The sequence below is a fragment of the Necator americanus genome, chromosome IV, assembly GCF_031761385.1.
Source record: "Necator americanus strain Aroian chromosome IV, whole genome shotgun sequence".
NCBI lineage: Eukaryota > Metazoa > Nematoda > Chromadorea > Rhabditida > Ancylostomatidae > Necator > Necator americanus.
The window spans coordinates 1,843,528-1,870,225 of NC_087374.1; the positions used below are offsets into that span (position 1 = coordinate 1,843,528).

Genomic DNA, 26,698 nt, shown 5'->3' on the forward strand with positions numbered 1-26,698 from the left:
CACTCAAACCCAATTCGGGTCAGTGTTTGTCTCTAAAATCCAATCATCCGTACAAGCTACAAAGTTATTTCTATCGATCTCTATTTATTTCACTCCTTTACATTACATTACTTTGATTTTATTTTAATTAATCATTCAATTTTTGTGCTTCTCTTTAGAATTTTATTTATTGTATTTAAGTTTTACTTACAAATAAGCGACCATATTGGAGAGATTGAGAGGCGACGAATCCACCTACGTTCGGAAGGATTGTATCCCAACTACGCGATTGTCTCTGCAAGTAAAAATGTAGGTATGTACTGTTCCATATCTTATTGTGGTTAATTATGTGTAAGAGAGTAATGTTTAAAAAATAAAAAGGGTATCAATCCGTTTCGAATGGACCAACGTGTCTTACTGTAATTGGTAATCGTTGAGGTTTTGGCTTTATACAATAACTTGCGGGGGCTAAAGGATGTGTTAGGTTAGTGTTTTTATCTACCTAAGTCTAAGTCCACGGATCTCCCTCACTAGAGGGATCACAGCCGGTTAGTCGCGAGGCTACGTGGCGCGTCCCCAGGTGGCGGATAGGGGGCTAACCGCGGACCAAAAGCGACCTTGTGCTTGCCCAGAGACGCAGGTGGATTCAGGGGATGGACTCCCTGCTTCTGCTGTGCCAGGACTGACTCGTAAAATCATTGTATCCCGCACGTCGGTCCGGCCAAAAGCCTGCAATCAATTGACTGGGAGGTGCAAGGGAGGCGGTTTGGAGTCGCCTCCAACAAATAAGCTCCACATGTCCACTCTGGGAGAACGGAAGTTCTCCCAAAAACCCATGGGACTAGAGGCTTGCAACCTGCCCGTGGGTTTTAAATTTCATGCAAAAAACAGTAATAGAAAAGAGTCTCCTGACTCCGGTAGAAAGCCTGGTACGGTAGCGCCAGGTAGGACGGGGTTGCAGGAGTCATGTAGGCTACCGAAACGGAAAAGGACTAGGATGACGATCTGTACTTATAACGCACGCACGCTTGCATCGGAAGCGGCCATCGAAGATCTGATGGTGCAAGCCAAGAAGATCAAGTACGACGTCATCGGACTGACCGAGACGAGACGACGTCACTCTCTCAACGCTGTATTTGAAACTGGAGAAGAACTGTTCTTAGGAACATGCGACAGTAGAGGTGTTGGTGGAGTTGGCGTCCTCGTCAACACGAGTATGGCACAGAACATCGACTCTTTCGAACAACTCACGACCCGAATCGGACGTCTGCGGATGAGAAGATGTGGTCCCACACCGGCTTTGACTATCTTCGTCGCTTACGCTCCAACATCAAGCTACGAAGAAGAAGAAGTCGAAGCTTTCTATATGGACCTGGAGAAGTTCTACCGAGAAGATCATGCCTTTTACAAGGTCATAATTGGCGACTTCAACGCCAAAGTTGGCCCAAGAAGAACGCCGGAGGAACTTCACATCGGGACCCACGGCCTACAATGGAATGACCAGGGGGAGAGGCTTTCCGAGTTCATCATGACGACTAAGACCATCCATGGGAACTCGCAATTCCAGAAGCCCTCCTCTCTACGCTGGACGTGGGAGTCACCCGGTGGAGGGTACCGTAATGAGATAGACCACATCATCGTCAATAAAAGGTTCTGCCTGACGGATGTCGCTGTTGTACCAAAGTTCTATACGGGATCGGACCATCGCCTCCTCCGAGGAAGATTTTCTTTCACGCGGAGAGCAGAGAAAGCCGCCAAGTTCAGCAAGAGAAATCCCAGAACTACCATCAACTGGGATCTCTTCGCTACGTTAGCCGGCTTTTGGGAAGATTCCGCAATGGACAACATCGACGAGGAATACGACCGGCTTGTCAAACACCTTCATGACTGCGCGAAGAAGGCTGAGAGTATTAAAACAACCAAGAGACGCCTGTCTCTTGAAACTCTTGAGCTGATACGCCAGCGTGGAGCAGCACGAGCCGCAGGGAACCAAGAGCTTACGTCCGAGCTCGCAAGGCTTTGCAGAGAGGCGATAAAGAAAGACCTTAAAGAGAGAAGAGCAGAAGTGCTGGCTGAAGCAGCAGAGGCGGGAAAAAGCATCCGCTATGCCCGCCGAGACTTCGCCAGTCGCAAGACAAGGATGACAGCTCTCCGGAACCCGAAGGGAACAACCATTGCATCGAGAAGGGGAATGGAGAAAATCATCTACGACTTCTACTCTGATCTCTTCGACAGCCGTGCCCACTTGCCTCCTCACCATCTGAGGGAAGATGGACATGTCATTCCAGCGGTTCTCCCGTCCGAAATACGACATGCTATCATGTCGGTGAGAAATCGTACAGCAGCCGGTCCCGACAGAATAAAACCAGAACACCTGAAGAACCTTCCGCCAGTACTCATCAACACCCTGGCGAGGATCTTCACACGTTACCTGTCGGAATGCAAGGTCCCTAAACAGTGGAAGACCAGCAAGACCGTGTTGCTGTATAAAAAGGGAGATCCACATGACATCGGCAACTATCGCCCAATCTGCTTACTGTCCGTCATCTACAAGCTCTTCACAAGAGTGATCCTTAATAGGATTGAAAAGGTCTTGGATGAAGGACAACCATGCGAGCAAGCAGGGTTTCGAAAAGGATTCAGCACGATCGACCATATTCACACTGTTTCGAGACTCATCGAGGTATCACGAGAGTACAAGATGCCGCTCTGTCTCACTTTCATCGACTTGAAGAAGGCCTTTGACTCAGTTGAGACGGAAGCGGTCGTGGAAGCCTTGGACAACCAAGGCGTTCCCACTCAGTACATAAAGGTGCTTCGAGAGTTGTACAGTAACTTCACGACCGGAATCTCGCCATTCTACAAGAATATCATCATTGACGTGAAGAGGGGGGTTCGACAGGGTGATACAATCTCACCCAAAATATTCACAGCCACCCTCGAGAACGCAATGCGAAAGTTGGAATGGGACGACATGGGAGTGAAGATCGATGGTCGGCAGCTACACCATTTGCGCTTTGCTGATGACATCGTACTGATAACACCTAGCATCAGCCAAGCGGAACGAATGCTGACCGAATTCGCCGAAACATGTGGATGCATCGGTCTTGAGCTGAATCTTCAAAAGACGATGTTCATGCGGAACGGATGGATCTCGGATGCCCCATTCACGCTCAACGGAACGAACATATCCGAATGCACCAGCTACGTCTATCTGGGTCGGGAATTGAACATGATGAACGACCTGGCCCCCGAGCTGGGCAGGAGGAGAAGAGCGGCTTGGGGAGCGTACAAGAGCATCGAGGACGTAGTGAAGAAGACCAAGAACACCCGGCTCCGTGCTCACCTCTTCAACACCACCGTACTTCCTGCTTTGACCTATGCCTCAGAAACCTGGGCACTTCGCAAGCAGGAAGAAAACGCGGTGAGCGTCATTGAACGCGCAATTGAGAGAGTGATGCTAGGAGTATCCCGTTTCAAGCAAGTGAGAGACGGGATTCGAAGTTCTCTCCTACGTCAGCGATCGAAGATCAGAGACGCCGCCGCGTTTGCCAAGGAAAGTAAAATAAGGTGGGCCGGACACGTGATGCGCTTTAACGACAACCGTTGGACCAGAGCCGTGAGCGACTGGATTCCCCGCGATATTAAGCGCAATACAGGAAGACCGCCGACCCGATGGTCAGATTTCTTCACGAAGTCCTTCAAAGAAAATTACGATGCTCTTCGTGTCCCACGCGAAAGGAGGAACCACTGGGCTACTCTGGCACGCGACCGGGACAAATGGAAGAATTACTGGCGCCCGCTCGACCGGTTCGAAGACCAACGGGAGTCAAGGTGATCAAGGTGAAGTCTAAGTCTGGTACCAATTTATCGGTAAACCGACGATGTGATGAAAAGCTTGGTAGACACTAGTCCTATTTCAAACCATCGACCGTGTGACCACAGCGGACCTCTCACCGACTGCGCTACACCTGTCACACAGTAATGCATGCTGCGCGTACTTTACATCTCCTCCACATTACATCTCCACTCTATCGAACAATGACTATTTCTTCTATTTTTCCCCCCTGGATCGCATCGATCGACTAATTTCAGCTCTGACCCCAGTTACGTTAACTTTTTCAAATGTGCCATCACAAATAATTCCCATTCGCCACAATCTGTGTCATTTTCTGGCGATTAAAAGCTCGTACATGTAGTTCTTGTATGTGTCGCATCATTATATGACCGCGAATAAGCATGATGACATCGACGTGACCTCAGCTAACAGTTGACAAAAACAAGGCATTGAAGACTCAATCAACACTCTTTGCTGTGTGTAAAACGAGCGAATTACGATGTCTTATGCGTTTAATGAGAATGCGAGATGGAGCGAGCACCCGAACATAACAAAATGATAAGAATTTAAGCCAGATAATGGCTATTATTTCGGGTATTTTCCTTGGAACCTTCCTCATCAGATTTCTGCACACAACTACTTAAGTATTTGGTTTCCTTAATTACACGGACACGAGGTTGTTATCATCCTTTATTCGTGGCTAACGTTTCGGCAATATCGCTTTCTTCAGAGCCTAAAGGGGTGAGATCAAATGTGATTTATCCGATCAAACCCCTTATCCGCCCAACAAAGAAAGTCCTAACTTTATTGTTGGGCCTCATAGCTACAAGTAGAAGAGAACATCGCACTTTAGGATCAGACGACTATCCTGGCACTGCTAGATACTTGTTGTGAGGTGACTAGGGCAATCAAATATCAGCCTTAAATAGTTGTGCGAGTAGTAGGGTGCGAGTTCCCGTGTAATGTAGAGGCATTCCTCTTTGCGATTCATCTTTGGGCCCTTGGAGTGGATCCAAAAAGCTTCCAGAGCCTTGCGCACCATCATACGAGGTTCGCGCGGCAAAATCGTGATCTTAACTTCTAAATCTTCTCCGCTATGGCGCTGCACCCTATGACTACCTACCTAATTCAGTGCAGTAGATTCACATAATTTTCTGGTTCCGTCCAGGTGTTCTTTGATTCGAATTCATAGTGATCTAGCTGTTTCTCCTATGTATTCGTTACCACACTGCAGACAGGAAATCAGACAAACAACACATGAACGTATGCAATCATCCTCGTTGTTATCCGGACATATTTTGCACCCAGGTGTAGTGTAAATACGATCATATAGGCGATCGCGAATGAGCCTTTGCTTAAGACTACCAGGGGAGCTCCATTAGTAGCAAGATTCTTCAAGATTGTTTAAGTATTCAGGAATACTCATACGACCTTGCTACTACATATGAACATGGAAAATGCTACAATATAACTATATTTATTCATAACAATTTTATACAAACCCGAAAGGGCTCTATAATAGATAACTGTCAATTCTGAAGCATTAAAGGATCTTGTAGAAGAAGAAGAAAAAAAATTTCTGGATAACTTAAAAATAATCCACACAAATTCAGTTGTTCAAAAAAAAAGGAAGAGAAATGAGCGTTGATATGACAAACATTTTTAAAGATATTTAGGAAGAATACAAAAAAATAAGCTCTAATTACATACATTGCTTATTACAAGTAGGCTTTCAGGGTGAAGAGGAATAGGGAGGGGTGCATGGATGATGGATGACACAAAGAAGCAAGTGGATTCGGATTCACTACGGTGAAGCTAAATTAATACAGCTCGTTTAATGTTAAATAAAAAAAAGAGAAGTAGATGACCCGCCACAGAAATTGGCGAGCACTACTTAACACAGATTAAGGCACGCGGTTACGAGTGATATCTAACTCAGTACAGAAAAATTTAGAAAAAAAACACCTTCGAGGTGTAACTAAACTAGTAAACAATTTTAATAATAGTTTTAATAGGTACAAGCAGAAAATTATGTCATTGTCAAAGTCATAATACCGTAGAGTAGAAACAAGAAAGCTGAAGAAACCGCACTTTCACTGAGCAGCAATTGATTAACTCACAAAAAAAATGTATCTACAATAAATTTGCGGATCAGATACGAGTGATTTGCTCGTCATCCGACGTCATTTTACTGCCAAGACGACGTATCAGCCGTGCAGCTTCACGTTTCACCTTCTCCGAAGAATCATTCTCGGCCACATGAGATAGCTGCATCGTTGTACGTGAATTCTATAATTTTACTCAGTTACTGGTAAGCTTACTAAGTAACGTCTGAACTTACATTCATAATACTAAGTGCACGTATGGCTCCTAGTCGACCAAGCTCCTCATCGGCTTCCAACAGGCACAAATACGACGAAACAAGATCGGATTGAAGTTGACCTCGTGCCGAAGATAAATATCGTTCTAAAAATAGTGTGTGCTTAACGGGGGAATCCAGCGTTTCACTCGGAAAAAATGGCCAAGAATCCAGATTTGCGTCAAACAGTGACAGTAAACACTGTTCACATCTAGATCTCGAGAACTCAAGAGCCTAACTCTTGGCTTGAAAAGTCGGGCGGAATTGGATTTTATTTAGGTTTTCGGATAAGGCTGTTTTCAATCTTCTGAGAACTGCATTCCAGAGGTTTAGAAGCATCTTGATCAACTCCTACTGATCCAAGTTAAGAACTCCTTATGAAATTTTCACGTATTCGCTCAAGGCCTTGAGGTATGCTGATTTTTTTGGGCTCACGGCTGGCCTATTTCTAACAATCACGCGATTTCAAGGATCATTTCAAGCCAATATTTTCAACAATCACAATCTTAAGCCAAATCAGCCTAAAATAGATCGAAAATCTACTCGTTTTCGGAGAAATTAAACTTCTCACCCTTTCTCTCCGCCTTTCAATTTGCAATAGTATAAATCAGTTCACTACGATCGTAAGAAAGAAGATATAACTAAGAAAACGTCACTTATAGCTCATGAAATAGCAACTTTGATGGAATCGAATTTAAGAATAGAAATAGAAGTGTAAAGTAGGGAATTTTATAATCGAATAGAATAAAATGCTTACATTGACATTTTAATCTGAAAAAAAAACTTGAAATAGTTTTACAAACCTAAAATTTTGCGATTTTGTTCCTCTCCATCGGCTAGGATTATTGCAATTTGTTTGAGGCTTTCAATAGGAGGTACAATGGGGACTCGAGAAAGACGATCAGCTACTTGCAGTACACGAGAAGCTTGTCCACTCGAAAGCAGCGAAATCATCCAAGCTAAATATACACGTAATTACAAGGAATTATTTAAGAAAATGGGAATTGGAAATAGAAACCACTATGAAATTTCCACGAAAAGTCGTAACTAACCGTCATGCCCCAAATTCTCCACATAGGACTCAAAATGTCGTCCTCTAAACACTCCAACGAAGTGGAACACCGTGACGAACTTCATTTCCTCTTGTGCAGAATCAGTCATTAGTCGAACAATCGAATCCGCAACTGAAACACTAACCTTAGTTGATGTATCTCTTAAAGGCAGGATACCACGAGATTGAAAATAGTTGGGATCTCTTCAAGAATAGTGAGGGTAAGAAGAAGATGAAGAACATGAGCATGTTCCAGCTCGATTCCCTCTAACAGTCCTGAAAAACCGCGTGGGAAACGGTCTTCTTGCCCAAAATTTCCTACGAGGCACCCTTCAACACGCCACAAATGCACACCCGCTGCAGATGCGAGCGATTATGAGTGTAGGAGTTCAATCAGCTCTAGCCAGCAGCATGTTTAAGAGAAACCAATGCAAAACCTGCCAAGAGAACCAACGGGTACAGGTAGAGGTGGCGTTATAAGGCGCCTCGTAGGTAAATTCGTACAGAAAGGCCGTTCCCCACGCCGTTTTCCGAAACAATAAACGACGATTGAGTGTAAGCATTCTCTTACTCGTAATTTATACCCGTGACCCTACTTTTTCCTGGAGAAATCTCAACACTGTCAATTTTATCTCTTTAAGGAGCTAACGAGAACGCACCTCTGTTCACTAGGTGTGGGTAATTTTGCTCAACAATGTGAGCGATGTTGAGCTTAACTTGTGTTCGGAGATCATCTCTGGGTGCGACAAGCTGAGTATGAAGTGGATAACAGGCGGACAGCCAGATCTCCTGCAGCGATGGGTCAGCACCGATCTCTGCCAGAACTGTAAGGAGAATTTTTCGGATTGAAGAAACATTCAACATACGCATATGTGAAAAGTACGAAATAAATGTTTTCCTGAAAACGACAATGTATTGGTAAGCATTACGGAGTGGAAGTAGCAGTACTAAGTAAGAAAAGTAGAAAAATACTAGAAAAAGTTGTAGTAGTAAGTAAAGAAAATATTTCGAGTAAATCCAACAAATTAAGTGAGTAAACTTCGTAGCGATGAACTAACCGTTAGCCACATTTGGAACCGCTGGCACAGTATTCGCTAATCGTAACAAATCATCCAGCGTTACCGTCTCCACTTCCAATTTTTTCAAAGTTTCCGTAGATTTATAAACCAATGGACATTCCGAAGGAATCGACTGTAGAATCTGGAAATTTTGCCGTTATTTCGTATTACCAGCGTATTTCTATAAAATGAGGACATATAATAAAAAATAGTTTTAGAAACTAAAAGAAGTACGATCTCTAAAGGGTTAAGAGAACAGAAGTTCTATGAAATAAGAGCATTTATAGGATGACAGAGTGAATTTCGTAAAAGAGCGTTCCTTACAGATTTCCCTAACAGGTGACCTACAAAAGAAGTGCACCCGTTGAAAGCATGCCGTTCAAACTTCGACCTATACGGTTGAAAGAAAATCATTTCGGAAAGAAATTTTGGGATGACTACAAAAGATACTTTAAAAAATCGGGAAAGGACTCCAACCCTGCCCGATCCACTACGATCTGATCTTCGGTACGGTGGCATGAAAAAGAGTAGGGCAGTAGTACGGCAGCATACAACGAAGCTGACGATTTTAGGATCTCTCTATGAGCAGATCTGGTCAGTGGATCTGATAGATTACGAGTATAATTGCAACCACGCTCAATTCGCTGCAATTCCAAGCGTGTCTGCCAGCGAGCGAACAATCAATCGCAAGTGTGGCACGTTGCTAGGTGCCTCGTACAAGAATTTGATCGCCAGGACCATTTCCCACGCCGTTTTTCAGAACAATTCAGAAAAGTTGAGTTTCGTTGAGCACTCATAATCGTGATCTGCACCATTAACCCTATTTTTTCGTGGAGAGATGCCAACATTGTCAATTTTTATGCTATGCTGTTTTTAATATGGCATTTTTCTCCAAAAATTTTGCTCCTAGACCTCTTCTTAAACGATTTGAGTCTTTCCAACATCTTCTATCTGCCGGATAGTGTTCAGAAAAGCCATTATAGCCTCAAGCACTTCTTATTTTACTTTTTTTATTATTTATCTGCTAGTTCGTTGTGAGCTTAAAAAGATAGAAGTGTAATTTATCACAGTATCTGTATGAAATTATCTCTACCACATGTCCAAAATAAAAACGTTTAAGCGTTCGTCCAGGAATTTCTTATGCGAGAAAATCCTTCGAATCACAAAATTTTCATCATATCTGACTTATTCAACGACAAAATCGACAACAATATGGAAGCAAGCCGTGATCGGAAAATAGGAATATAAACAGGTGGAAGCAACGGGATTTGCTCACCTGCAGACATCTTGCCACCCTTGAAAGGTGATACCGCAAGCACATGTCGATCTCTGCATTCCCAGTCGCCGTGCCTTTTGTGTCATCATCTGGACTTTCCCAGAACCGATCACTTTCCAGGTACATCTGTTCCAATTCTGATGGATCTATCATTGCGCCAAGTGATTTTCGTCGTTCTTTCATCTGAAAATCGCCAAATATAAAAGAAAAAGGAACTGGGATCTTCTTAAATATGACAGAGCCTATTCACCTGTCGGAAGCGCTTCCCATCCTTACGGCCTCCGTTTTCACCATATTTCTTTCGCATCCCATCACTTGCAAATGGAGAATAGCGCTGTCTGAGCGAATCGATGCCACTGTCATTTTCGGAGCTAAATTTTCATAAAATCGAAAGACGAAATCAATAAATTCCCTGTGAAACAAACTCAAAACAACAGAAAACGAGAAAACTGTAGGTTCGTCTAAGGATAAATGATGCCTAGTAAACAAAAATAAAGGATAAATAAATAAATAAATCTTGAAAACGTACTGTAAATCTCCCGCCATCAATACATTATCGTCAAGTTCTTCACTTGCGGTACTTGGTGTATGAAACAGTGATGATCGTGTTAACGAACTTCGACGTTGACTAGACCTCTAAAAAGAACAATTTGAAATTTTTTAGTTTATTTTCACTCAATAGAAACATTTATTTTCTGTAAAATTTTAAATTTTCTTCAATCATAAACAAAAAAGGTCGTAAACGATCTAACCCGCAAAATATTCTGCCATTGTTTCAATGTTTCCACCAACGATTGTAATTCTGCATATTGATTCGATGCCAATCGATCAACCATCGGCACTAAACTCTCGATCGTCTCCAACATTTCGGTTGAAGAAGCAGATTTGTCGCTACTCGTCTCTGATGGTGTTGTACTGCCAAATCTTAACGTATTAGGGTAGAAAATAGGGACAACTGAATCATACAAAAAATTGTCACCTTTTATTAAACGCTCGGATACTGTCGGGGCTTTCCGAAGGTGTAGCGACAAGATGTGCCATACTTGCCGAACGACGACTAATCTGACGTACAGGACTGACCGATTGAGCTGGTCGTCTCAAATCAAACGTTGACATCTGCAAAATTGGAAGATCTTATAAGAATTTTCCAAGTAAAAATGAAAATAATTAATAATAATGGATAACAATAAGAAATAATTAATGAATAATACATAATAATACGAAAAAGGGGAAAAATTAGCAGAACCAACAGGCAATTGGAATATGGAAACTATATAAGGAAAACTTATGGAAACTTAGATAGAAACAAAAAGTCTGAATAGTGAGGCAGGTCGGGGAACTCAGAACAAAACTAACAGCTGAGATAAATTCAAAATCCAAAGAATAATAAATAAATTGAAAACTAAATTCAAATAAATTAAATTCAAAATAAATAGATAAATTCAAAATCCAAAAATAATATATTTGAAAATTCAAATAAATTCAAAGTGGAGGTGTTTAAAGAAAAAGTGTTTCCCCGATATTTCGTTGTGAATAGTGCTACAGTATGCCGAATTTCTGAGGAAGAAATCAGTAAAAGCAACGATGAAACCAATTACGGTAGTAATGAAAAATTACGGAAATTTAGAGGAGAAAAGAAAAGAAAATGTTCTTTACCCACAGCTTCAACAGTTGGAATCGTCTTACTAACATCCTGATAGATACTATCAAGAAGAGTAGTGGATGAACGCCATTGTTCTTTCATAGCCACTCTGAAAAAAAAGTGAATTAAATTCACAGGGTTCGATTTTCAAGCGGCTGCAACTTCCAAATCCATGGATATCAACTGGGAAAAAATATGCTGAACTAGGATAACTCACCGAGCAGCAGAGCCTCGTTTTTTCTCTCTTAGTACTACTCGAGGTCTCCTCTCGATAGTCTCTGTGTTCGATTCTTCGCCTGCTTTCGGTGCCATGGGTGGACGTGATGACGTGTGGGAGGCAAGTAGAGGTCTAAAAATCAGGAATGAAGGAAAATAATGTCTATCCATTCCCTCACACACCATGTACCTTTTTTTCTAATGAAATAAAAAAAGAGAAACTGCAAATATCTCACTTTTAAATTGGTACCAAACAATGGGACCCCATATACATAAACAGCCCCCCCCCCCCCCCCGAACTTCTCCCAATTAATCCCTTTTCTGACAGTTCACAAAAAGCAATTTCCACGGTCTCACTACTTAATCACCCGCCGACCTCCTTCAGGTGAAACACGCTTCGTTCACAACTGTCACAACATTGACGGGAAAATTGTAGCAATCTCGCGTCACAGCCAGTGTGGAGGCAGTGTTTAACGCAAAAGAAAAAGAGAAAGAAAAACAAAACAAAACAATGGAGAGAAATGCATTTCTATAGTTAAAGATAACTTACATCCAAGTAACTACCAATTGCAGCTTGATGGTACCGATTTGGTTGAGATTCATGGTGACCAGTTGTGGTTCGGAGGAGAACAGTTCACAAGGTTCAAAGGATCGTTCAGATAGTACTTTTGTCTTGAACATTCGTACTTCTGCGACCTATAAAGTTAGAAGTGAGGAAATAATAATTGTAGATAATAATAATTGTAATTAAAATTAGTGTGGGATACGGTATAAGAACTATTTCCAACCAATAAACTCCATTATATTATTATATTTTGATATTACATTTATATTATTTTTTATATCACCGAACCATACATAAAAACGGATAAAATTGCTTCATAAAAAAGAAAATTTACACCATTTGGTAATATCATAAATTGCTAGGATAAAAATTTCACTCGATGATAATTTGGGAAGGGAATTCGTTCCAACCGCCACATACAAACACATACCTTAACCTCAATACTGGCATCCGGTTGGCATGCAAGAATCGCTTGGGATTTCTCCCAATTTTGTGTACGATCCGCTTGTGTTCTGCCTCTGGTTCGCCATTTCTGATTCCCATGACGTACGGTCACCTCGAACACGTCGCCGGCAGCGATCCGAGCAAATCCGGCGATCGCTATAACATAGAATTATAACATAGCAAACGTTATTGGTGTTATTGATAGATTGATTTTATTGATTTTATCACTTTAAATTCCCCTTATACCTTTTATGTCGACAACAATTCGACCCATCATATTTTGCAGCTCCATTTCGACTGCTGCTGCGGCGCGGTCGACCGTCTTGCCGGTGAACGCAGCGCGGAGATCGGTAATGCTAGACGATTTCACTGGAATAAAAAATTCCTTAAATGGTAGACATTTGCTCGTCCATTTGCTATTTTTGAAGAGTTCGAGCGTAGAAACTTTCAAATATTCACACAGATGCTCCAGAACTGCTTACAGCTGTCACATGTCCATTTTCCAAAAGTTTTGTTATCGAAAAAATTACTAGTTGATAAAAAAAAGTAAAGTTGATAAGATAAAAAACACAAAATACACACCAAGGTTGTGTGTAAAGTTTAGAAACCAACAGTTAATAACAATTATAAATGGGAAAATTCTAAAAAAAATTAAATTTAACAATTAAAAATAATAAAACAAATAATAAAACATACACTGTACAATAGAAAACATCTGCGAACAAGCAAAAAATTCTTATGATCGATTTACTATAATAAACACAGCGGCAAAATTATTCCAGGCTTTTTTGTTAATCTCAAGACTTCGACTTCACCAAATTTCTTAATATTTTTTTTTGAAAATTTTTGAAAATCGTACGTTTCTGGTTCAAGACGAAGTAAAATTATGACCGCTTTAGGAAAACGGCAAAAGAAAATCACGAGAACGTTGAAGGAGAGAAAAAACCACAACATATGAAAGACATAAAAAAGAGTAAGCACTAGTCTTTTCATCGGATATTATCCAGAAAAACAAAATTAATCCACTTTTTGGAGTTGTACCAAATCGACTCTGCCGAACGTTTCAAGGAATTTACGAACAGGTAACCTTGCGGAAATAATTAGACGTCGGAATGTTTCGTGAGCAACGGTAGTTGAATGGTAGCATAAGATGCTATATGGGCTCCAAAAAAGAGTGGTCTAATATCTCTTTGTCCTATTGTCTATTATTATCAACTGCATGCGATTACGGTAAAAGAAGGGACAGTAGAGGGGTTCTCTAGCTCTGTTATGATAGAAATTCATTAAAAATAATATAAGGACAAAAATTAACAAAAATTGATAAGGAAATTTAGGAAAAGAAAAAGAAATCATGTACTAATTGCCATAGGGAAAATCGATATCTCACAAGAAACATATCGTTGTCAGGAATTAACTGTGAATTCAGGATAGAATGGCACAGTAGAAAAAGTTCAGCGTAGTTCGCGAGAAATCTTCCAAGTTTTGAATGAGACTTTTTATGAACACATGAAGATGAAGATTATAGCAAGTTGAGATTCGATGGAAAACTATGGACCTTTCCAAAAATCCAGCTAATTTGTTACTTATTGACTATTTACTCACAAAACGATATGAAACTCGGCACAGTTACGTAAGCGGTGGCGCTCGATGCGGTGCGTAGCGGTTACGGTCGAGAGAGGACCTTTTCTTGCACCATTCATCGTTCTAATTTTGAATAAAACTTTTTCATCAACGCAGTGATGAAAATTTAGGCGGAGGAGATCTGATGAAGGACTATAAAGCTTTTCTAACACAGCTAATTTGTTTGTTTGTTTGTTTGTTTGTTGCTGGGATACTCCTAACAAATCTAAGAACGGATCTGAAACATCCGCTCGACAGCAGTCCGAAACAAGAAGCAATACTTAAGCAACCGGAGCCCGCATCCAATAAAATATTTTCCACTTGGATAAACTGGCGGAAAATCTGCCTTGGTTGGATCCATTGCTATCCAATAAAGATTTGCCCGCCGACGCCAAAAACGACACCACGCAACGGAAACACGTTTCCAATTGTTTCAGGGCGGGGAGTTTTTCTGTAGCAAGTGGCTAGGTCCCGCAGCGAAGTGTTGTTGCACGGAGTTCGGGTCAGCAAAATAACCAAGTGATCTCGGACAGCACAATTGGAAAAAGAAGTCACCGATGGTTTTATTTTCATCTTATTTATCCTCTTAAAGGCAAGTATATTAGATAAGGGCTAAGATTATGGGCTAGAATTGCTGGGGAACTTAAGGATACTGGATTTAATGATCATTCACCGTCAGAAGAATCACCTCACCTGGAAGGTTGAGGTAGGTGATGAGTAAATAGATCACTTTGTGTAACGAAATCAATTAATTTTAGTAGTAAAAGTTAATTAATTAGTTCTAGAAAAAAGTGAAAAAAATGAAAGAGAAACGAACTAAAAGGATACTGTAAAAAAGTTAGTTTTTTGAATCACTTAGTTTTAGAAAGAAATAGTAAGAAAGAAGTGAACTAAAAGGAGAAGGACTACTGTCAAGGTTACTGTCCAGATCAACCGAATACGACACATTTGGCTGCGTAATTCTATGCTAAGCTACAGCTAGACTCGAATTACAGTGTGCAAGAATTTATGAGGATAGAATAGCAATTTATGTGCAAAATCCAGTAAAATTCAGCCTTGAAGTAGATTGCAGGAATGCACAGCGCCGACGAATGTGTCGGATTCTGTGCGAGCTCCAGCTGAAGAACGAAAAGGACGAGTTCGGAAACGTTTAAGGACGACGCACACCGCCGGAGAGCTGCGTTAGAAGGCCGTAACATTCCCTTACGTCTAAGTCAAAGAGTAAGTCACAGCAGTCACAAAAACGCGAATATTAGAGAACTTAAAAGGAAAGATATTTAGAAGAAAAAAAAAAGAAAATAAAGCAACGGATGAGAAGAAATGAATAGTAAAGGCACTACGTATAGGTAGGTGTAGGTACGTATAAGCAGATTCAAACTAACAACATCCACACCTCCCTCTGGAATCCACAACTTGTGGTGGTGGGGGAAAACAGGCCAGAAAACAGGTTAAACCAGATTTTCTCATACTAGCATGGGTTTTCCGGCATTTCACTAACGTTACAAGTGATTCTGGTGAAATCTAACGAAGATGAGAGGACACTTGACGAGCACTGGACGTAGTTACGTACCACAAGCTGAACGTCTGCAAGTTCCAAAAAAAGACTTGGTGTATACTTAAAGGATAACGGCGTATGTCCGGCGCTAATCAATCCTCGTGCCAAAGTGCTTCTGCTCATCACCTGGTCGTCACAATATCGTCACAATCGTGGACATCACATCCAAAAATATGTCCTCGGCATTAAAGGACAAATGGATAAGATTCCTCATGTGAATCAATCCATTTGGGATTCGTCAACACGTTCGACTTCAATTCAGAATCCGTTTGAGATCTACGAACATGAGCTCGACCTAAGCAATGACTTCCGGGGGGAAGCCAAGGGGTCAGGTCAGTGTTTTTATCCTCCCAGCCACGTCTAGTACCAATTTATCGACTCCGGAAGGACAAAAGGCTTGGCTAACACTAGGGCGGTTTCGAACCACCGACCTACCGTGTAGTCACAACGGAATCTCTTACAAACAGCGCTAGACCCGCTCAATTTACCTACCCTTAACTTAATTAATTAAGAATTTATTGGCGTTCAACTATGGCGGAGACGGATGGACCGTATCTCTCTCAGGGGTTTTCTACAGGCGCTTTCTTTAAATAGTATATTCGGTCTCGGGTGGTTTCGAACCATCGATCGTGCAGTTATACCCAAACCCGACGGCGCTACACCTGATCCCGCTAGGTGTATTTATTAATGTTAAATAAACACAGAAAAGCAATAATCCCCTGAAAAGGAGACAAAGTTAGCCTATACAAGCGCCGAATTCGTAGACAAATAAACAGAGTTTAAGCAATTTCGGGTTCCCAGGATAATGTGACAATGAACGAGACGTTGAGCATCTTTGACCGGTCGTCGACTCGACTGTTTGCGCGAACGCTAAGCACGAACGAGCTACGAATACGATGCAAACTAGGCTTGTTCGCTGTATGAGAAAATATCAAACAACGAAGTGCATTCGTCTGATGCCGCCATTCCCCGGACGTTAGTGCTCCTATGTGGAAGTCTATCGAGTCCGGAAGCCGGATAACAAAGGCAGAGCGCAATTTCGCGGAAAAAAAGGACAATTTTTTCATGTTAGAGCGCTATAGTTCTCAACTAATCTTACGACAGCTAGACACCTTCAACTACAACGCTATCCTGAATTATATCGAATTCATCAGATCCATATTATTCCTGGGATACAATAACTTCGGGTTTAGGATTAAAATTCTATTTAGCCAAGGAATGAATGCGATGATCCATAACGTCCAGAACAATATTAGCGAATCACAACGATTTAGTGTGTAGCTCTAACCATCGCTGTCAAATAGATGTTCCAGTGGAATGATCCAGAATGATCGAAAACAAAACTTGTTACAACTTTTCATGAATACTCAATTTTAAAAACAGAAAAAAAAATATTAAGATATTTTACAGGGGACTGAAAAGTCGAAGTTAAGCTCAACGTTGATTACTGTATTGGTGTGACTACTGTAAATTGCAACAAAATAGCACAAGATTCTAAAAATAAAATCTAAGAAAGTTCATCACTGCTCCAACTGCTCATAGAATCACCCGCAAACGTGACGACGTTACAGTGTTGTTGCACGAAAATTGAACGCATTGAAGTGGAACAACTAGTATTTTGTTAAAGTTATCGGAAAACCGGAAATATTTCGGAAGTGTTGGTTTTCTTAGACGTTACAACCTGTTGCCTGACAGATTCAAGGAAAGACAGTTGATGCTGAATAGCGTGAAGAAGCAGAGTAAGGACACCCGGAATAAAATAAGAAAACACTAAATTTCAGGAACAGGAAACCGTTGAACAGGTGGCTGGGGAGTGTGTGAACGACTGAACGAGGTGGAACGAGGTCAACCGCTATGTGAAACACGCGAGCACACAAAAACGGACCATGAAAAGAAATTCCAGGATGCGCAGATGAAGAACAGCAATGAGCGGCGCAGAAAATGTCGCTATGTCGGCGACGACGGAAGTTGGGGACTCGTTGAGGACAACACTAGTGGATATGATCAGCAACGCTACATCTAGGTTGCTCTGCATAGGACAACGGAAGGAGGAATGGACTAGGATACAAAAAAAAAAGACAGAAAAAGTACAATGATCAAATTTTCCAAGAGAACAGTAGTCGAGAAGTAGAGGAGGGAAAAAGAGGACATACTCGATGAAAAATCCGTGTTGGTCTACGCAACTGAGTTCGCACCGCCAAAGACGGCGGAGGTGAATGTATCGAATGTCAGGGATTGTGAAAGGATCGACCTCTATCGCTCTTTATTGCTACGATTCTATTCTCATGGATTGAAAATCTCAGTTTTATAAATTCTATTGTACGAAATCAAATGTGTTGAGGAAAAGAAGAAGGATCAAAAAGAGAATGAGATCCTTGCTCAATTAGATATTCCGGTCACATTAGACGAAGCTGGATTTCTGGTGTGAGTGCAAACCGCAGAAATTCCATGAGCGCACTGAACTTCGACCTATATCTAGATTCAAAAGAAGCGATTATAACCTTCGCGTGAGGGCTGTTCGTCTATTTACTTGTGTTTAAGAAAATTGTTTATTTTGAAATTCTTAAAGTTTCTTAACAAACTGTTTAGCACCTCATAATGGTGCAGTGAGTGCAGTGCAAAAAAAAAACCGTCTAGTAGCCCTCTCGAGTGGCAATTATCGAGTCAGCCGAAGTAAGGTCGATTGATGCGATCTGAACAAAAACACAAAGAGGGTGTTTCTATTCAGACACGAACGTTTCGACAGACTTGCGAAGAGGTCGAGGAGTATTAAATGTAATTGAGAAAATACGTCGCGCGGTTGTGAGGAGGTCGGTTTTTTCGGAGGAGGAGGAGGAGGAATAAGACGAGAAGCAAGCGATGAAGATGAGCATGGAATACTATCACGTTTACTACGAAATAGTTAAGAATTGTTAAGAATCAACGAAGATGACGGCTAAACAAACTAGTTACGATAACGTGGTCGTGAAGAGAAATAGGAAGTGAGAAATGTAGCGATAATTCGACACAGAAAAGTGAGGGAAACGACTACATGGGACACACATGAAACGAATGTTGATCGACGACAGAAGGCGGAGAACAAGCGACGATCGAGGAGGAGAAGCGCATTAGCACTCGCTCGTCAACCAAAAAAAGATGTGACGAACAAAACGGAATGAACAGGACGGTGTGCTAAACCAGAAACATCAAGGAACTTCAGGAATTCAGCAATCATAGGAACAAATGTGTTTTCAAATACGAAAAACTCTGTACTGTATGCTAAACGCAGACGCATTATCAGAACGCTACTAATTACAGTACCTAGAATATAAAAATGTGATCTATGTTCAAAAAAAAAGTGAAAAATTTGACATGCACATATTTAAATTCTTTTCTCGTTGCAACGCCTACACTTATTAAGAAAAAGAGTTCTAAAACGATAAGAAAAGAATAAGAAATAAGTATATTATGGGTTAAAAGAGAAGCACTCGATAATCCAAAAGAGTGTCCATCTTCAAAAATGAGTGACCGACCCGATCTCTTTAGAAAAATGTGCGCACATGTTGCACTTTGTGAAATTTTCCAAACGAAAATAGATCCAAACTATTCTCGGTACGCAAAAGCGCACGAGACTCGATTCGTCCAGCTACAAAAATCCAGGAATCCACTAATTTCAAGTAGTTTAATTTTGAATCATAACCTGTGTAAGGTTATGTCAAATTTATAGAAGTTTAAAATAAATATGAGTAGAATATGAATAAAATATAAATATGAATGGAAAAAAAACTAGAATGAAGAATGAAATCGACTGAAATCGACTGAAATCCACTTCCAGCACTGTATTTTTAAAGAGACATAAACTATCATCGCCAAAAACTTGAGTTATTTTGTCGAGGGCTGGAAGTCGAACGAGGACTGAAGGGAGGTCTGACGACGAAGAGAATATTGAGAGAAAAAATCAGAATAATATTTCGAGAAATCCATGAAATGATTAAAGAGAGGGGAAAAGCTAGAAGTGCGCGTTATTTAACAATGGTCGTGCTAAATACATACATATGTATGCAGATCTCGTAGAGATAGATCGCGTTTAAGATCCGATTGACCTAAATTACGAATAAGAAACAAAAAAAAAGTAGCAAGTTTCATGGATCTAGCATAGTTTATGACGTTCCCGAAACGAAACCGGCACAATCTTGTCCCCGGTTCATTCCTACCCTCGTATTGCAAAGAAATGCTCTGTAGTGATTCTATCGATCAGATCTACGACTGGAAAAAAAAAGAAACTTACCCTTCATATTATTATAAGCACCGCTGCGATATTTCTCATAAAGTTTTGTCAGCCTTTGTTTATGTGATTCGTACAGTTGTAGGCTTTCCTCGGCACGGTAAAGCTCCTGGAAAATGGGGATGTGGAAAGAAAAAAAAAGGAAAAACAAGAGAACAAATCTGTTCTCCTCCTCTAAGAATGTGCTACTAAATGCACCAAAAAACAAACCGTTGAAAATCAAAACAGTGGTAATAAATTGTCATTTATTTACATATATACCGCATTTGCCCCTGACTTACAATAGTCCTCAAAACTTAAGAAGGAAAAAAAGCGAAGAAAGCGAAGGGAACATAATCTGAAATTCCAGAATTGTAATCCATGCTCAGAAGGAGTGCCGTGCGGATGAGAAACAGAGGGGAATTTCTCAACGGAACAGGTAGTTTCTGGCCAGTTTTTCGCTTTTTTTCTCGAAAATTGATGCACTTTGCGAGGAAATCTCTATAATCCCCGTAATCGCATCAGAACATTAGCCGCTAGCAGAGCAACACTCTCTTTACTTGGCAAACTTATTGTGAAGAACTTGAAGGACAAAGGAACAAATTCGGTGGGAGGATAAGTTCTTAATGAGTAGCTGAACGCTGCATAATTTTCTTCAGATAATTTAAGCAAAAAGCTTGAAGCTCAAACTTGTCTGCTTACGCCTCGCGCATCGTTCGATGTTTTTCCCGCTCGCATCTTTGCGCACAAATGGTAATTCATTGAGTAAACAATTCGTCAAAGAAAATAAATCGCCACAAACGGATCGTGTGGCCGCGAAGCTGCTGCTGTGGCGCGCGAGGCGAGCGCTTTTCGCGCGATGTCTCTGTCGCTGCGATTGTCTTAAATTGTATAAACAACAGCAACATACGTCATTGAGGCGTTTTAACTGCGATGAATCGGCATCGGTCAGTTCATCACGCAGACGTTGTACTTCGTCGGAATAGTGCACGATAAAGGATCTAGAATGAGAGGAATCAGAGCTAGGGCACAAAAATGAAGTTTATACAACAATTCTAGTAACGTTTCAGCCAATGTGCTCTCCATAAACAAGTAAACAATATTATCCCTTAAAGAATCCGTGACTGTGGGAAGAGAATTACATCGCTTGCGTCTATACTACGTTCTTGAAGCCACCGATGCACCCCTAATAACTTCACTATCGATGATCCTAACGTCTAACAGTAGAAAACCACTTGAATCCAATAAAACAGCGATGTTTTTCCATCTGTTTATCATAGATCGTCGCAGGACCGTGCATATCACATAGCATATATCCAAAAACATGTTCTTGGCATTAAATTATAAGAAGATTAAGTGTCCGCCGCTAATCAATCCGCTTCGGATGCGCCTTCACATCAATTCAGAATCGTTTGAGGTTTACGGACGCGAGTTTAGCCTTCACAATTATTTGCGGGGGTTAGCCGATGTGTCACATCAGTGTTTTTTTATCCTCCCAGACAGACACCTCTGGGACCAATTCATCGACGTCGGAGGGATGAAAGGCTTGGTGGCGCTTGGTGGTAGTTTCGATCCATCGATCGATCATGCAGTCACAGCGGAACCGCTAAGGGATTACGCTACACCCGTCATTCTTGGCATTAATCGAACTGGAACAATCTAAAAACTATCCAGAAACCACAGGGGAACATCAAGAAGAGATTCTTTTAGTATCATCCATGTACTTCTACAAAATAATAGTTAGATAGGCAAATCCAGCAAATATCGCGAATGAGAGTCGTGCAACTTTGAACACCAGTCACTCATTTATTTTGATTATTTATTTATTCATTTATTTATTTATGTTGCACCGGTGGACAACGAGGTATTTATTTATTTTTTAAATAACGATGTCGTGCTTAGATTTGACCTTCAAAATGGTCACTACTAATCTAAACACGTAGAAAAATTCCCAAATTAGAGGCGCCATCAAAGAAAGCTATCGTAGTTTTGTATCAAAACAACCAAAAAACCCTCTGAAATCTCTTCAAAGACGCTATCAATCGCATATGAACTGTTGAAAAAATCCAATTTTGTGCGATATAGCAGAAAAGTTGATGCGTTTCCAATGGGACCTTCTAAAGCAGTGATGAAAAATCAATATATGGCGATATATAGCGCAAAATGAGCTTATCTTTCAATTGTTTGAAATTGTTTGAAACTAGTAGTTTGTTTAATTTACATATTAATAGAGTTCTTATTTTTTCATCTTATTTTATTTAAAAACACCTTCAACATAATGATAGCTGCCTATCACTGCGCTAGAGTGAGAGAGGGTGAACACAATAGAAATCACGGTTACAATTTCGCAACGCGAGGAAGTATAGCCACCACAGCGCATTTTTCGCGCGTCATATTTCTAGGTAGTATAGAAATCCTTCCAAAAAATACAAATTATAGTGTAAGAGATAGTCATAAGCTCACTTGAATCCTTTCGATAACGCTTCGAAAATGAGATCAGTTCGTTTCCTTGCCCCTCCGGTGGGTGCCATATCAAACGCTGATGTGAAAGTCTGAAATAAGCAGTAATCTAATTCAAGGATAATAACGGGAAAAGCGTAAAACAAAGTTGAAATAAGGTTTTTCAAATGTAAATAAAGAAGAAAAACCAGAAGAAGAAACTAACATTAACAAATTAACTCCTTTAAAGTAATGGAAAGAGACAAAGCCAGGTTGAACCAAAAAAAAGGAAACAACGGAATCAATTAGAATCCATTAAAGCAACATTCTGCTATCTAACTCTGACATTTCAGAGGAAAAACATTTCATAGATGACAGAAGATGTGAAAAAAAAATCGTATTTAGATTTCCTTGAAATCTGACCGACGCAACCGACGTAAACATATGTTAATAGTATGTACAGGTCTACGACAGACAGCAATTCACCGTCGTGGACCGCGCCTACTACTGATCGCTATAGAAACCTCGTGATTTGTGGTGGGAAAATAACATAGAAGAAATAATTAGACTGAGAGAAAAAATAGCTCCGCTGATGGAAAAACACCTACCGCTTAAGAAGAAATTGCGATTGAAATGGATTAACTTCAGTAAAGTGTTGATATAAGAATAAATTTCTCGTATCAACATGAAAACAGTCGAAAAACTTGGTTGGGAAAAAACGTTGTTCTATTTCCACAAAACTGTGAATTTCTAATTGATTCAATAGTACTTTTGCCTTATGATGATCAAAATTCGCCGCTCTAAAGCAAAAAAAAAGACCTAAATGTTTTAAGATTGAAATTTAGACTAAACTAAAAAAAACTAAACGTAGCTCAAAAAGTAATGAATTCAGAAAAACACAAATTCAAAAATTTTAAGCCAAAAAAAATTACTTTGCAGTTTTTCAAAGCTTAAAATGCTCCCAAAACCTGACGTTAAAAAAAATCCGCCACTCTTTCTAAGATTTTTCCAGCTTTTTCCAGGGGGAATTCCCAAATAATTAATTTTCAAGTAAAATTCTCCCCACAAAACCATAACGACCGGTAAAACGCAGAGTTTAATGGAGATCAACTGATTAACAGCATTAATATGGGTTAGCAACAGGGTTATGGTGAGCGAATCTCCTGTGAGTGATGCATGATGATGGGATTTTTCCCGATTTTCAGTCCTGGCTAGTACGGTCACGGAATTGCTGGCTATTTTTCTTGCAGCTGAAGAGAATACGTAAAGTTTAGGGAAGCGTAAACTACGAGAAATCCATATTTCGACGAGCGATGCTTCGGAATCCTTATATAGCTTTCTTGTTCGAGGCAATGCAATGAAATGAACAATGGAAGAAGAAGAATCTAGAAGCAAGTCACCGCAGACGGATATACGAGACATTCCACATCGTTTCCGTACATCCACCATTCATTAGAGTACATCAGAATTTTCTGCGGAAAAGAAAAGGACTTTCCGAGAAGACGAATCGTGATGAGGAAAGAAAGAATGCAGTCTCGGTGGTGGTCAGTCAAGCTGCCCCAACTTGATCCGTAACAACACCTCCCGGGCACCCCAAGCTCAATATTTACCCGCACTGTACGCACAACAACAATTCTCAAGTGGAAAATCCGGTGGAATGTTAATGTGACGGACGGTTGATGCTACCACCTTAACCGGTAAAGTGGAGATCCAGCACAATCAAAAGCTTGTTCTATTGTCAGTTCTCATTTCCAATAAAGTGCAAAAACTTCGGATACTGGAAAAGGGGAATGAACATATGTGAATAACTCTTTCCCTCACATTAAAGGCGTCACCCCACGAATCTGAGGTGGTACGGATTTCAGGTGGAGTATTCGTATACGGCGTCGTAGATTATGGAGAGGGATGTGATTCCGTCCATTTCTTCCTGATTCCCGTAAAAAACCGCCCGGAAGATAAGGCTTCGAGCATTCCGGCGCGCTATTTTCTACATCGAGTTCGATTGGAGCGCGCCAGCCTTGGAGTGATGCCTTTAATCAATCCAAGTTCTTTTTTTTTCAAATAAAAGGACCATTTTACGCTGCTATGAATCTATGTGAATTCGAGGCCTGCTTCCCTCGCATTACTCAGTCAGAAAATTTTCTGCGAATAAAAGAATCATTTTTGGCAATCATCATAGTCCATGATTTACAATAAATAATTAATAAATAATTTACAATTTTGGAACGAAATAAGACCGAGAACAAGGAGCAAGAAGGCAGAAAAAAATTTTAAAAAAAGAGAATTATGATCTTGCTGTAAGAAATGGTAAGTCAGAGAATTGTAAGACTACCGGTACAAGGCATTGCTGATCAAACAAGGAAGATAGCGATGTTCGACAACCTTGCCGTGATCCCTAATAATAGGTTTGTCCCTGCTGTAACGAGTGAAAAAACCATCTAGAGCAGATCTGGCGCCGTTCGGATAGCCTTTAGATGGATTACAGTTCTTGCAACAATAGATCATTGCATAAACACAAAAAAAGAAGGCGGAGAATTCCCGTCTCCTCTCTCAGAGTCTATTTTTCAGTCAAGAACATTGTCAAAAACAGTAATATGAATTTCTTGTGCAAAAAATTAGAGTTTTCAAGGTTTTTGAAAAAGCTTTAATCCTTCGAAAAGGCAGAGAAAGGCTAATTCTTTCAGGATATCCGACTTTCCACGAACCTCGACATTATGAGATTCTGAGGCAAATTCTTTCGCGATATCACACGATGCACTCGTAGAGTGGATCCAAAAAAGAGTTTTTAGTCCATCGAGATAACAATAAATAGGATAAATATAATATGGAAATAAAAATAAACAAAATAAATAATAAATATAAACAAATGATAAAAACAAATAAAATAAACGAATAATAAAAATTATACTACAGAAATGTGTGAGAACAAGAAGGAGAAATATTTACCATACTCCTATCAAATAGCAACTCTTCACAAATCTTAACGCTATGCACTCTTACACCATGTCTCAGTTCTTAGCTCCAAAAATCCTTAAATCCCACTTTCGTCGAAAATTCTACACAAAATTCATTAAATTCAAAATTCTTATAGTGCCGGACGCCAATTCTCCGCGAGCCGCTTCCCCTCAAAAACCTATCATCCGAACAAACACCTCTTCTTTTCATAAATGGCACTAGAAGATACGAAAAGAACCAGTCGCTGGGCGTTTTCACTCATTCGTTAGGAACCAGCTTTGTTGGCTTAATTCAGGAGCTCTCCTCACTTAATCCATACCGGATGGATGGGAGTGATAGAGAATCAAATGGCTGGAGGAAGGGAAAATCGGAAAGAAATTGCTGGATGCGCCGGTGCTGTACGCAACGCAATACTCTAACCCTCGTTCATACGAATGAGAGGATGGAGTATTGACTATTGAGGACGAGTAACGGATCGCGAGTGAAAATTAATAATGACACGGATATTCCTCGTCATCGGTATACCGTTCCAGAAATGAAAAAAAACCTCAATTACGTGAATTCTTCCCGAAGCATCCGAATAGAATAAAAGATGATCTATTTAGCGGGTATCGCATCAAATTAACCCTCGGAAAAATCAAACTAAAACACAAAAACAAAAAAAAGCGAAGAGGAGCAATCGCTAACGGGAACTCCTGGAGACAAAACGGAACGTCACGGAGGTACGAACTCACCACAATGTCACATTAGCGCTAAAGGAACCGGCAGGCATCGAATAGAGTGCATGCATGTTCGGGGGGAGGGGGGTCTAAATGTATTTGGACATTTTCTCTAACCGCACCACTGATTAGTGCAAATCCACTACGAAAAAAAAAAGCTTGTCCGTCGACATAGCGTCGTCACTTCAAGAGAATCGAAGAAAAGCGGCGGGCGGTTCGCAGGTGAGACCGTCGAACGAACGAACGCCTCTTCCAATAACAGAAACAGGATAAAAGTGAGCGAATGAGGAATAGAAGAGCGAAGAGGCGGATGGAGGTAAGAGGAGGGATTCATATGGTGAAAGGAAGTTCGAGAAAAAAAAAACAGTTAAGAAACTAGAAAAGAGGTGAGAGCGGAAGAAGAGTGGAGTATTGAGCTGACAAAATTCAAAGGAAAACTTCGAATGTCATCTGATGGATCAACCGAGTGGTCATCTGAAGCGACAGTTATGACGGTGATGAATCAATGTCAAAGCGGAACCCAGGCCACTATAATACACAAATCGCCGATGTAGTGAATGTCAACCGAACACCGACCCCGACTCTGATGATGATTCAAGTCCGATTCGCCGCGTCAATCAACGTTCGCGCCTTCAAGTCAACTTTAGCTTTAACACACATCGGGCAGCAACAAAAGTTGCGCCAGGACCAACAGCAAAGAAAAAAATCGAGTCTAGTACAGTATACTGTAGGTAGATGA

General features: G+C 40.7%; 2 protein-coding genes across 4 annotated transcripts in view; one reads left to right on the forward strand and one right to left on the reverse strand.

Annotated features, from left to right (window-relative positions):
* Window positions 1–775: 775 nt before the first annotated feature.
* On the forward strand, window positions 776–3,817 carry RB195_000163 (uncharacterized protein; the record flags this gene model as incomplete). 2 transcript variants are annotated; one of them, XM_064196347.1, is made up of 1 exon in its annotated part: window positions 776–3,817. In XM_064196347.1, the coding sequence occupies one exon, from the start codon at window positions 776–778 to the stop codon at window positions 3,815–3,817; it is 3,042 nt and encodes a 1,013-aa protein (XP_064052227.1). The 2 variants fall into 2 exon arrangements, with proteins under 2 accessions (XP_064052227.1, XP_064052228.1); XM_064196346.1 differs by having other exon boundaries at window positions 977–3,817.
* A 2,151-nt stretch (window positions 3,818–5,968) lies between these two features.
* RB195_000164 (uncharacterized protein) overlaps window positions 5,969–26,698 on the reverse strand; it is a gene marked incomplete at both ends in the record, with an annotated part of 89,472 nt that continues 68,742 nt past the window's right edge. For both annotated transcript variants that reach the window (XM_064196348.1, XM_064196349.1), the window contains 19 exons: window positions 5,969–6,106; window positions 6,159–6,283; window positions 6,980–7,135; window positions 7,229–7,360; window positions 7,887–8,051; window positions 8,286–8,427; window positions 9,562–9,744; window positions 9,812–9,932; window positions 10,091–10,197; window positions 10,314–10,485; window positions 10,541–10,677; window positions 11,222–11,312; window positions 11,421–11,552; window positions 11,970–12,115; window positions 12,415–12,584; window positions 12,675–12,797; window positions 19,871–19,976; window positions 20,757–20,847; window positions 22,310–22,398. In XM_064196348.1, coding sequence (XP_064052229.1) covers window positions 5,969–6,106; window positions 6,159–6,283; window positions 6,980–7,135; window positions 7,229–7,360; window positions 7,887–8,051; window positions 8,286–8,427; window positions 9,562–9,744; window positions 9,812–9,932; window positions 10,091–10,197; window positions 10,314–10,485; window positions 10,541–10,677; window positions 11,222–11,312; window positions 11,421–11,552; window positions 11,970–12,115; window positions 12,415–12,584; window positions 12,675–12,797; window positions 19,871–19,976; window positions 20,757–20,847; window positions 22,310–22,398 — 2,526 coding nt within the window. The remainder of the gene's footprint in view (window positions 6,107–6,158; window positions 6,284–6,979; window positions 7,136–7,228; window positions 7,361–7,886; window positions 8,052–8,285; window positions 8,428–9,561; window positions 9,745–9,811; window positions 9,933–10,090; window positions 10,198–10,313; window positions 10,486–10,540; window positions 10,678–11,221; window positions 11,313–11,420; window positions 11,553–11,969; window positions 12,116–12,414; window positions 12,585–12,674; window positions 12,798–19,870; window positions 19,977–20,756; window positions 20,848–22,309; window positions 22,399–26,698) is intronic.